This window comes from Penicillium robsamsonii (genome assembly GCF_028829455.1).
Source record: "Penicillium robsamsonii strain IBT 29466 chromosome Unknown utg000001l_segment0_segment0, whole genome shotgun sequence".
NCBI classification, from domain to species: domain Eukaryota; kingdom Fungi; phylum Ascomycota; class Eurotiomycetes; order Eurotiales; family Aspergillaceae; genus Penicillium; species Penicillium robsamsonii.
This window is the reverse complement of record NW_026643219.1, coordinates 661989-674086: the sequence shown is the minus strand read 5'-3', so window position 1 is coordinate 674086 and position 12098 is coordinate 661989. Positions and strand designations below refer to the sequence as shown.

At 49.7% G+C, this 12098-nt stretch overlaps 3 protein-coding genes across 3 annotated transcripts; 1 reads left to right on the top strand and 2 right to left on the bottom strand.

Moving 5' to 3' along the window:
- Positions 1-1013: 1013 nt before the first annotated feature.
- On the top strand, positions 1014-2453 carry xanE (O-methyltransferase xanE; the record flags this gene model as incomplete). The annotated part of the gene is made up of 5 exons (XM_057224554.1): positions 1014-1275; positions 1384-1507; positions 1568-1677; positions 1736-2120; positions 2174-2453. The coding sequence occupies 5 exons, from the start codon at positions 1014-1016 to the stop codon at positions 2451-2453; spliced, it is 1161 nt and encodes a 386-aa protein (XP_057088570.1).
- A 2147-nt stretch (positions 2454-4600) lies between these two features.
- N7447_000277 (GFA family protein) lies at positions 4601-5135 on the bottom strand (the record flags this gene model as incomplete). The annotated part of the gene is made up of 3 exons (XM_057224553.1): positions 4601-4803; positions 4855-5017; positions 5070-5135. The coding sequence occupies 3 exons, from the start codon at positions 5133-5135 to the stop codon at positions 4601-4603; spliced, it is 432 nt and encodes a 143-aa protein (XP_057088569.1).
- Positions 5136-5518: 383 nt separating this feature from the next.
- On the bottom strand, positions 5519-11196 carry N7447_000276 (trifunctional fatty acid synthase subunit FAS2; the record flags this gene model as incomplete). The annotated part of the gene is made up of 4 exons (XM_057224552.1): positions 5519-5629; positions 5684-10620; positions 10682-10795; positions 10839-11196. The coding sequence occupies 4 exons, from the start codon at positions 11194-11196 to the stop codon at positions 5519-5521; spliced, it is 5520 nt and encodes a 1839-aa protein (XP_057088568.1).
- Between the last annotated feature and the right edge of the window lie 902 nt (positions 11197-12098).

The window sequence follows — 12098 nt, the reverse complement described above, 5'->3', positions numbered from 1 at the left end:
CAAGCACCTACGGGAAAGAGGGATTGGACTGGAAAAGCGAGGTCTCCGGGTGGGTGCTACTCTGTTGGTCTTGTGGGCCTTGGCGCGAGGCTATGCAGCAATAATGAGTTCACCAGTCTCCGTGCACTGTTGCAGTTGGAAGGGGAGTCGATTTCAGAAATAGTTCCGCATCGGGAGATCATCTAGCAAATCATTGGTTACAGGGCCGACGGGCAATCTATGCCAGACCAGGCGCAGCTTGCTAGCAAGCCTCTAGATAGTCTCTTTGTTCTCCTTTGTTGGCCTGTTTATATAGGCAGGACCAGTAGCTAGAATGAATGATCATCCACTTTGTCTTTGATTTGAGCACGTGATTGTCCAGCCCTAGTTTCAGCCTTTCTCCCCCACATAGTAGATAGTTCCTTCTCTCTCTTCTTTTTTCTCTTTTACAATCAACTCGTACATTTCATTTCATCGCTTCTTGTAGCTTCATCGGATTTTCCCCTCTCTCTGCTAAAGGCGTAGGATGTTGGCCCTGAATGCAAGTTGATTGCGGTGATGGTTGTAGCGTTACGGGCTCTCAAGGATTCCAAATATATCTATTTCGTAATAAGAGAAATACACTAAATTGTGACAGTGCCTACGGATTTAGTAATTTAGTAACGAGAACCCGTATTCTTCTTTAAAAAAAAAAAAAAAAGAACCTTGCCGATCACATTCCTGGCAACCACTCTAGCATAGACATGCGGTATAGGGCTTAAGTTGGGCCCACATTAGGCTGGGCCCGGGAAGTAAGGGCGCTGCTTATCCTTGCTATAATGCCTTGTGCTTGTCCCATTGAACGGACAGCAAAGGGACTTCCGGTCTGCGCCACAATTCCTGCCAGATTTTGGACACAGTGACTATAAATTTCCTACATTGTTCGTCTACTGAGTACTGGACTCTCCGATCTAGAAATCTATCCACATCTAGTTCCCACCACCAGGCTTCTCCTCTTTCTTTCACTCAACTGAGCACTCTACAACGCAGGCATAATGACCCGTCAGAGCACCGAAGCAGAACTCCTCGCCTCTCGCATTACACAACTCGTCCGCAAATATGACGAGGCGAATAATGTAGGTGCCGAAGCCAGTGAAGTCATTCGGTCTATCTCTGCCACCTGCACGGAGCTCAATGCTTTGGTTAGCACTCCAGAAAGTTGGGTTGAGCGTATAGCTTTATCGTACAATGGCAGTGCGGCAATCTGCATTCTCCTCGACCTGAATATTTTCCATCTACTCTCAAAGAACGGAGGAAGTGCGTCGTTGGATACCCTAGTCAGATGCTCGGACTATTCCAGGGAGCTGTTGAGTATAAAAGCCTGCTTGATCTTGGCTTTGGACACAGCTTGCTAACCGTTTCAAGGATGTGCGCTGAAGGAGGTCGTGGCACAACATATTCTCGATGAGCCCTCTCTGGAATTGTACAAGCTTAACAATCGGTCAGGTTATCTTTTGGATGATAATAGCGCATCCTGGGCCCACTACCTGTATGTCATATTGGACCGGATGGTGCTTTTTGCTATAGTCACTAACAATACACGAATCAGAGCAGATGTAGGCCTACAAGCAGCAGCTTCCCTCCCGCAGTATGTTCGTGATAACCGCGGACAGATAGTAGAGGGTCAGCACCGGAGCGCCTTCCAGATAGCATTTGACAGTGAGTCCTCTAGATAGAGCTCGAGGCTTTCTGAAGAACGCAGCACTAAAATGGCCAGCTGATGAGCCCTTCTACCAATACCTACGCTCGGCTCACCCCCTTCGGAGCGAACGCTTCGATAAAGGCCTCCAGCGCCACGTCGCGGGGGCCGCACAGACGAGTATCGAGGACACCTTCGATTTTACCTGCTTGAAGCCTGGCGCTGTTGTTGTCGACATCGGCGGAGGACGCGGACAACATTCCATCCGAATTGCTAGACGACACCCGCAGTTATCTTTTATTATCCAAGACTACGAAAGCGCCTTCCCGAGCAAGGAAGACGTCAACGATGAGGGCGTGTATCGTCGACTCCAGTGGCAGCAGCATGACTACTTCACGGAGCAACCCGTTAAAGGCGCAGACATCTACATGTTGTGTAATATTTTGATGGACAATTCAGCAAGGTAAGGGCGCCTACGTCTACGGCATGGGTCGAAATTTCTAATGAAAGAGCTAGTGACTGTCGACGCATTCTAGAAGGTATCGCTGAAGCCATGACTCCAAAAAAGTCTGTCCTCTTGATCGATGACGGCATCGAGCTTGTTAATTCGCATCAATTCCATTCGTGCTACGGAAGCTCGATGAATATGCATATGCTGGCGGTCCTGGGCACCCTATTCCGGACAAGGGAACAGTGGGAGGTGCTGTTCTCACAGATTCCAGGCAGGCTGGAAGTGACCGGTTCTTGGGCTGTGGACGGTGGTAGAGTTATCTTCGAGTTGAGAAGAATGGCTTGAAGATGCTTTGGTTCTGGTACAGCTTGTTCCATTACATTCAGAACTTCCCAGCAACTCGATTACAATTTGACACTAAACAATGCAAATATTTTGGTAATATTCTCTTATTTTAATTAATCAAAAATTAGTTAAATTTATAAGAAAACGCGCCATTTAGATAATTTTCTAAATTACATAGGTTTACTCGAAAGTAATAGGACTCCCACATAACTTCCCAATGTACTAGTTACAATGTTGTATATCGAACCTCGGAACATTGATATTAACATTTTTCGCGATATCTTGCCCCCTAAAAGTCGGAATTTATTTAAAATTGAAGTATATTCTCGAAATTTAAGCCCTATACAGTCAGTAGAAAGGCCAGAATACAATATTGTACAGCGATTACAAGATGCCAGTTGAACCCCCTTGTGGGCTACCTAGGTATAATGGGGGCCCTGGGTTGGGTTGGGCCTTGAGCCCTAGATCCGGGCCCATTGTGAGCTTAGGTGGTGCAGCCTTGGAAGTACTTATGATCTGTCACTGTAACATCACGCACTGTCCATTGAAAATTATGAGAACGCAAGGAGAAGGCATGCCCCACCGACAGTCTGGCGCCCACGACGCCTAAGGCCCGTGGGCAATGCCCACCCGCCCGTCCATGGGCGATGTCGCAGTCTAGTTGGATATGCCAACGACTAAATACTATAGAGTACGGGAGCCTGGAAGGCCTATGTATGCAAGTATGGTCACGTGAGGGTCCGTACGGTGCTTCGTAGAGACTATTGGTGTAGGAGTATATCCCAGAGAGGCTTTGGGGATCACACGATTCTCTTAGTATCTCATACATAACTTATATAAGTCACGTTTTTCTATATATTTGCACTGTTTATAGTCAGTCCCATGGGAGTCCCGCCAAGCTCCTACAGGACAGGACTAGCAACTTGGTCCCGCCGCTTGGCACTCCCGTGGGACTATATGGGAGTCCCATATGGTCCCATGGGACTACTCCCACGGGAGTAAATGTGCATCACTGATCATGCCGTTATCAGCCGTTATCCGCCCTCATTTATATAAGTTAACTATTCACAATTTAGATATATAAAAGTGCTAGCTTATCACTTTAAATTACGGTTATTTGGTTAGTTTACTAATTACCCATCGGGTTTTGGCGCATTCAAGGCAAGAAACTGAGATTAAGTAATACCATAGACTTTTAGTGATGCATTGTTGCGTACGAGACTTTATTCACGGATGACTCTTGATATTGTCTGGTCACATGGTACATGGCAGGATCCGTCAATATCAGTTGCATACTTTGTTTTTATTTCGTTAACAACTTCTTCAGACTATATTATGAGGAATATTGTCAGTTAATCCATCAATATGATAGCGATGTTGTAGGCAGGGCAACTTACAGCGGAAAGACAAGAAATAGCCTGGTATTGGCCGAAGCTCTACACGATATTTGGATAAACTTCCCAGGACAAGCTTCGGGCCAAACATTGCCGTTAAAGATCTAGGGCCAGGGTCATGACGGCGAGCTGCAGACGCCAGACACAAGTTGGAAGGGCTCCGAGATAGGTCGGTTCGGCTCAGATCGTAAAGCTCAACCCAGGGGCAAAGCTGTGAACCGAGACCATTATACCAATTTGTATCCATGGCTCGATCACATGCAGATTGGAAAGCAGACTGAACAAGTTGCTCGATCCTATATGAGCTATTCCTTGAAGAACAGAGTTGACATCACGCTACCGATCATATATATGAAGTCAGTGCAGGTTTCCAGATGTTCAGTGTTCGCTCTATTGTTCCAAATTGGGCAAAGGCTATGATTTGCGTCGAGTCTGGCTATGATAAAGCTGCAAGGGCTTACGATTAGAACACGACAACTACTTTGAATACCTTCGAAATGTCCAATAACATTTTGAGTGTATAAAAACTTATAAAATGACTGTATGTGTAATGTTTGACTTGAAGAAATGTTTTGACTGGAAGTAACATTTCTTCTGGTTTTAATAGAAACTGCCTGGTTTCTGTTATGTGCCAAAGCGAAATGAAGAAACATACATCGAACAGAACAAGTGGGATCAACGGCTCTTCGACGTCAAGAATACGGGCCGCATAAGCCTCCTGATAGAGATCCGTACCCCAAGCTCGATCATAGGTTACGCGGATGGTATTGGCAACATCCCATCAACTTGAGTAGCCCCCTCAACTGGACAAACCCACTTCACTCGTCTCTCAGTGAATACCTCCAGCTGAGGCTTCCCTTCATTCAACATTTCAACATCAAAGATTCCCGCCCGGACGACCGTAACCTCGTTACGATCTCCATTGGGCTTGATCTTATGTCCAAAAATCGGCGTGCCTGTCACTTTTGTCAGTTGTTCTAGACTTTAGAATTTAGTATAATACATACCACAGTCAGGACAGAAGTAGTTCTTGATAGTATTTCCACTGTCTGATGTTTTTACTATCTCTTTTGGACTTCCGGAGATATCTAGTTCGGCAGTTTTAACGAGAAGATTGAACGTAAAGAGGGACCCCGTAATCTTGCGACAATCAAGACAGTGACACAGTGCCTGGAGAACATAATTAGCTTAACAAAAAAGTGAATGTATAGATTGTACTTGCCGTTGTTAGAGGTTGGCCGTTGTATTCGACTCGGACCTTGCCGCAGAAACAGCTGCCAACAGCCATTTTGATAGATTAGTAGAAGTAGTGCCTGAGGGATTTCACGCAGATGTGAAATGGAATGCTGAATAACATAAATAGTAAGCTACATGACGTGTGACTAAGCAGGCTCAAGGAATACATTCTGTTGGGACGGGGGCCTAGCACAATACACAGGGAACTGTTGGGGATTACTATACATTGTACACTGTATAGAGCTCTGTTGAAAAAAAGAATTCAGAAAAAAAAGAACTAATAAATGTCATCACTCCCATTATAAACACAACGAACCAGGAGACGAAGCTGGTTCGAAATCTAAAAAAAAATATATATCACAATCATTACGTCTCAACCCAAGAGAGCCTGTAGCCTCTGGGGTCTATATGCGAACAGGAAAAGAAAATGCACCTCTAAAACTGCGAGACCGCAACAGCAACTGCTTGGGAGTCACTGTGGCTGATGCTAACGCTGATCTGCTTGACACCCGCCTGCTTAGCGGCGGCGGCAGCGGCACCATGAAGCTGGAGATATGTTAGCGTTTGTCACTGAAAATCATGGGGTAATCATGCACTTACGTTCACCACCGGAGCACCGTTAACATCAACTCCGATCTCAATATCCTTCAGGGCAGCACCGGCACCCTTGCTGCTGACACCCAATGACTTGAAGACAGCTTCCTTGGCACTCCATCGGCCTGCGAACGAGGACTGTGGGGAGGCAGCCTTGCGGCAGTAGTCTTGTTCACTCTGAGTGAAGTTGCGCTCAACGAAGGTCTCGTTCTCAATGTTGACGGAATCGATGTGCTCGACGTCAACACCGACCTTGGAGTTCTCGGCGGCGTTGGCCTTGGCAAGGGACTCGAGGGTCTGCCGAGTGCTTTCGGACTGCTTGGCTTCGGGGGCAGTGTTCGAGTACTTGAGCTCAGAGGTCTTCTTGTCGACAGACACACGGTAGTCGGGGTTGAGGAAGATCTTGCTCTGCTGATCATCCTCGTAAGGAGCCTTGCTCTTGGCAACGAAGATGCTGTTGTTGATCAGGCCGTTGTGGAAGTAGCGGTAGGCCTTCTTCTGGCGACCCTCGACCTTAGTCTTGTAGGCCTGGTACTGAGCCTGGTCAAGAGTGGCAAACAGGTACTTGGGGTGAATACCAATGACCTGAGCACCCTTCTGACCGAAACCGAAGGAGGTGACAGAGAATGCCTTGACGCCGTCGGTCTGGATGCTGCGGCTGGGGTAGACAATGTAGTCGAACTTCTCCATGACCTTGTCAACGTTGTCAGCGTTGCGGTTGCCCGGCACGAGACCGCTGTCCAAGACCTGCAAACAGCCGTTGAACATCCAGGCACCGGCGGCACCCTTGGGGTGACCAGTGAGGTACTTCTGGAAGATACCCATCACTGCATTACCCTTGGTGCGTCCAAGGTGCTTCATCTGTTGGCAAATGACATCGGACTCGTTCTTGTCGTTCGCGACAGTCGAGGTACCGTGGAAGGATGCGATGTCAATGTCGTCGACGGTGAGACCCCAAGTAGCCATGGCACCACGGAGGGGAGCGATGCGGGAATCCTGCTTCCAGAAGTTGTTACCCAGGCTGTATTGGGCATCCTTCTCCTGGCGAATGGCTTCGCGCTCAATGTGCTGAGCACGCTCCTGCATGTACTCGGCCTCGTTGAAGGTCTCGTCACTCTGAGCCTTCATAGCATCAGCCTCCTCCTGGAGGTACAGAAGTTCGGCTTCTTGCCACTCATTGATCTGCTTCTTGCGGAGCTCCAATTGACGGCGACGGTACTTGATGTCCAACAGAGGGGAAGGGAACTTGCCAGGGTTCTCGCGGGCAGTAGTCAGGACACCCTGGCCAGGAGCGGGAACAGATCGTCCGATCTTGTCGGTAGCGGTGGTAGTCAGAGCAATGATACCGTGGATGGGGACACCCATGTCGAGAGCAAGCTGTGCAGTCATGATGAGCTGCATACCGCAACCCTGGGACTCCATGAAGCCAGCGCGAGTGGTGGTAGTGGGTCGTGACATCTCTTGCGGGGTGCGACCGTGGGCGAATTCATCTTCAGCGTTGCTAGTGGCCTTCATGTTGGCGAACTCATAAGAGCCCTCCTCCTGGAAGTCATCGAAACCACCAACGAAGCAAACACGGGCCTTGCCCTCGACAATGGTTTCGTAACCAATATCCACAGACTCAACAGCCGTGGCGCAAGCACCGACGGGAGTCTTAATAGGACCGGTAGAGGACAACAGCAGCATGTTGACCCAGGCGGACATGGTGTTGATGAAGGACTCTTGCAAGATATCCTTTTGCAAAGGTTTGTCGAGGAAGCGATCCTTGTACATGCCGCGCAAAGCGTGGGTACCACCGATACCGGAGCCAATACAGTTACCGACCTCAGAGAGGTGGACATACTTGTAGAACTCGTAAGGGTCGGTGATACCGGCGGAAAGCATAGACTCAGCAGTGCAGACCAGGACAAAGAGTGTCACAGGGTCCACCTGGGAGATGATATCGTCGGGGATACCATAGCGGCTGGCGTCCCAGCCCGTGGGCACTTGACCGGCGACAAGACGATCGAACTGGAGCGCCTTGGGAACGAGCATAGTGGCGCCCTTGCAAAGACGGACGGTGTACTCTCCAGACTCGGGAATCTCGAAGATCTCAACCTTGTCTCCATGCTCACGCTTGAACTCTTCAGCTGTCTCCTTAGAAGCCTCGAAAGGTTCGAGATCCTCCTGGATGACAATTTCTTGAAGGAGCTGCTTCTTCTTAGGATCGTATCCCTTGAACAACTCAGGCTCGATGAGACGGATACCACTGTGCTCCAAGATGTGCTTCTCGTACTTGGGCTTGACATCCTTATCATCAACGGGCTCGCCAGTCTTAGCATCCACCCAGCCAGAGTAGGCCTGGCCCTTGAGGGGACCGTTGTGGTGCTTAATCAGACCCATGATCCACGCCATCTCAACGCAGCCCTCCAATGAGAACTTGCCCTTAGATTCCATCTCCCATCGGGTACGGGAGTTACCCCATGGACCGACTTCAGCGAAACCAGTGACGACGACCACCTTGTCCAGGTTGACCATGCCCTTAAGATTCTCATTGAGCGGCTTGACTTCCTTCTCCCAGTCGGGCAGGTTAGGGAATTCAAACTTGATGTTGGCACGGGGCTCAGCAACAACCTTCTTATAAAGAACTCCACTGTCTTCGCCGTTAACAACCTTGTGCTCGATGGCGGTCTCCTTGATGACAGCCTGGCGGACATCGCTAGTCTCCATGATGTCGGTGCGAAGCTTGGTCATCAGGCCCTTCAGGTCTGGAATGAATTGCAGACCACCGTTAAGATCAGCAAAGACTGGGTCGAGCTGACAAAGGTTGACGATGGCCGGAGACATCAGTCCGAGAAGGTTGAAAGCCATCTCCTGCTGGGAGAATGTACGGACGCCCAGCTTCTCGACGCCTTCGGCGACCATGTTATTGCCGCTCATTAGACCAGTACCACGGGTCCAGCCAATGACCGCACCACAGATGGTGAGATAGTGGCCCCAGTTCTCCGAGTACCAGCGGTTGAACAGAGTCTCCAAAGCCAGCTTGGACTCAGAGTACAAGCCATCATTGCCAAAGGTGCCGTGGTTTGGTGACAGGGGCAAGATAACTTGAGCGGGGCGGGTTTCGAAGCCATGAGCTTGCTTTTGGGCCTTGACCGAGCCCAGAAGACGGAGCAGGTTGGTCAACATGATACGGTGAGCCAGCTCGGACTTGGAATCGATAGAGTCGATCTCACGGCCGTTCTCTGGGATGGCAGCAAAGGGAACGACAAAGTCCAAGTCCCAGCCAAGACCCTTCTTGCTGTCGTATATGTACTCGACCAAGGCCTCGACATCCTGCTTGCTGCCTTGATTGAACGGCACCACCACAAGCTGGGAACCACGAGCACCGTAGCGGGCGTACATGGCCTGGTAGTACTCGGTTACCTCGCGCGAGAAGCGACTGGTAGTGACAATGACTTGAGCACCACCACTGATCAGACCTTGGAGAACCTCGGCACCAATGGAACCGGCACCAGCACCGGTCATCAGAACGTTCTTGCCCTGGAAGCTAAGACCGTCCTTGGCAGCCGACTCCATCACATTCAGATAGATGCCAGTCAGCTTCTTGTTGTAGTCCCAGCCGTGTTCGGTCTTCTTCTTCAGGTGCAGGAATGGAATAGTCTCCACCTTGCCAGGGCGAGTGGGAGTAGTGCGCTTGGCAGCACTACGGCCGCCCTTCTTGGAGTGACCGTTCTCCTGGGGGATGATTTGGCCCTCGTTCATACCGAGAGCGTGAACAACGTCCTTGTACAGTGCATCAAACTGGAGCTGGGACGACTTGGAAAGACGATGCTGCTTGCGAATGAGCTTGTAAACACTCTTAAGGTCGTTCTGAACCTTGGTGCGGTTGCTGTACTCGGAGATCGGGCCTCCTTCGGCCATGTGCTTGACGTAGTGCTCAAGCTTGCGAGCACTGGTGCGGGGAACTTCCTTGTAGCCAATGTTGCCACGGGCATCGATGGTTGTTTGGGGGCCAGTAGGCACAGCGACGTCCTTGTAAACTGGAGCAACTTCCAACACTTCGCGACAATTCTCAATGAGCTGCTGTCCAAGTTCCTTGGCCAGCTGATAGGTCTCTCCGCGCTCAGTCGGGCAGTTGTCGATGTGGTACTGCATGAAGTCAAGGAGGAGGGGGTTGGAGCGGTTCATGATGCGGATACACTGGCTGACAATTTCGCGGTCCACCACTTGCAGGCGACCAAAGATAATATCGTAGTACATGCTGAGAGCATCTTGACGAGCCCAGTTCCATGAGGAGTCGTAGATACGGGCCTTCAACTGATTGAATGATGGCTCAATGCCCGAGGCGTAGAAGTCGCCGTGCTCTGCTTGCCACAAGTCCAGCTGAGCCTGCAGCGTCTTCTGGGTCTCTTGGGATGTCACGTAGGCCTTTTCACCACCACGGAGGTCCATCTTGAGGTAGCGGGCGATGATCTCAAGCTGCTGCTTGAACAGAGCTCGTTGATCCTTGGTCAAGGCATCAATGGCTGCAGGGTCCATGACCATGCCACCACTGCCGCCGGCGTCACCACCGGCAACAGGAGCCGAAAGGTTGACACCAGCACTAGCGGCATATTTGTTGGCTATGTCGTCGAGATAGACCTTAGCATCTGCTTCAGATCCAAGACGAGCAGCGGGTTCCATGGTAAGAGCAAGCAGGAGCACACCATCCTGGCGGCCGGATCCCAACCCCCATCGAGTCTCTAGGTATTTTCTAGTAGAAGTGATGTTGAAGCCACCGGGCATTTTGGAGGAGACCATTCTGGCGATGAGTGAGGAAGACTGCTTGCCAAGTTGGCCGTTGAATGTAGCTTGCATCGAGGCACCCAACTCATCGAGGGGAACGTCCTCGGGCTTTTCGGGTGTGGAACCGAATTCCTTACCCAGGTCACCTAGGATTTCATTTTGTAATGTGGATTTGCCTATTCACGTGTCAGACCAAAATTCCTTTTTTTTTCCATGAGGGGACTGAGATGTACTTACCTCCGACAAGATCCTTAATGGCTTTTGACAATGGCACATCCGCCAGGCTCTTCTTTAGCTTCTGAGCAACCAGTGTCCGCAGGATATCGACTGCTGTGACCGGAACATCTTCGACTGAGGCAGCGGGGCCTGCACTGGGGGTGTGGGGGAGGAGCACCAGCTGCCGGAGCGGCAGCTGGTGCCGCAGGAGCAGCTGAGGAAGCGGGCTCTGCAGCCTCGGGTTCTTCCTCCACGGGGTCGACATCGTAGTAGATCTCCTTGGCATCCTTATTATAGCAAAGAATCTGGCGCTGGACTGAAGTGGCAGCATCGTAGGCCTCGTACTTGGAGGCTAGCGTCCGTCGGGCCATTCCTCCAAGGGTATCTGCAGGACCAATCTCAACAATGCGCTCGGTGCGCTGTTCGGCGAGGATCACATCTTGGGTCTCGATCCATCGGACGGGGGAGGCGAATTGGTAGGCAAGCAACTCCACCAACAAGGTGTGAGCGAGCTCTTGTTCAACTTCCGGACGCATGATGGAAGTAATGGGTATCAATTGATTAAAATGAGATTAGGACAAATGTCCGGGTTCGGGGGCGCGACAAGAGTCGTCGTAGAGTGCCCAAACGAAGGAAGGAGCGAGTAGGGGATGATGATTTGAAGAAAAGTAATAGGGGAGAATTAGAATAGGAGTCAATCCTATGAAAATGTATCAGTGAAAGTCCCCCAAGACAAAGATGGTCCCAGAAAGAAGAAGGGAAAAAAAAGGTGGGAAAGGAAATGGAGCACGGAGATAGATGTGGTATCAATTAATACCGGATGGTAATTTTCCCAGTACATTTGAATAAATATTAAAAAATAAAAAATAAAACCACTCACCCAAAAGACACCGATGGAATTGAAAAGATGATATCGAATAATAGGAAGAGTAATAATCCTGATGATCCCATAAAATTAATAAGTTATTAACTGCGAGATTCGGAGGAATTGGGAGGGAGAAGGTCAAATTGGTGAGAGGTGCGTTGGGGTTCCAGAGCTTCGGCCGGAGGATCTGACACTAAGCAACGCTATGCGGCATTGCGCGGATCATAAGCTAGCTGGGCTCAGGGGGGGGGGGAATATACTAGCGCGTGTATAAAAATCCCAACGACTATATCAAGTGGTTGAAATAGATTATATATGTGTACATCTCTATACTTTGATATTTAGATAATGTCTACTACTACATCAAGTACCACAAAGTTCAATAAAAAAAAGATATTTTAAGTGTCAAATTACAATACATGTGTAACACGGTGTAATTCTCAACGGGCTCAACCCAGTCAACAACTCCATTGGGGTGGATGTGGTATCGCGCTAAACCCTTTTGAGCTGTCTGCAGTTCAACCAGCGGACCTTTTTTTTCTTCCCTATTGCTTTCCCCTTCAGGCTCAATTG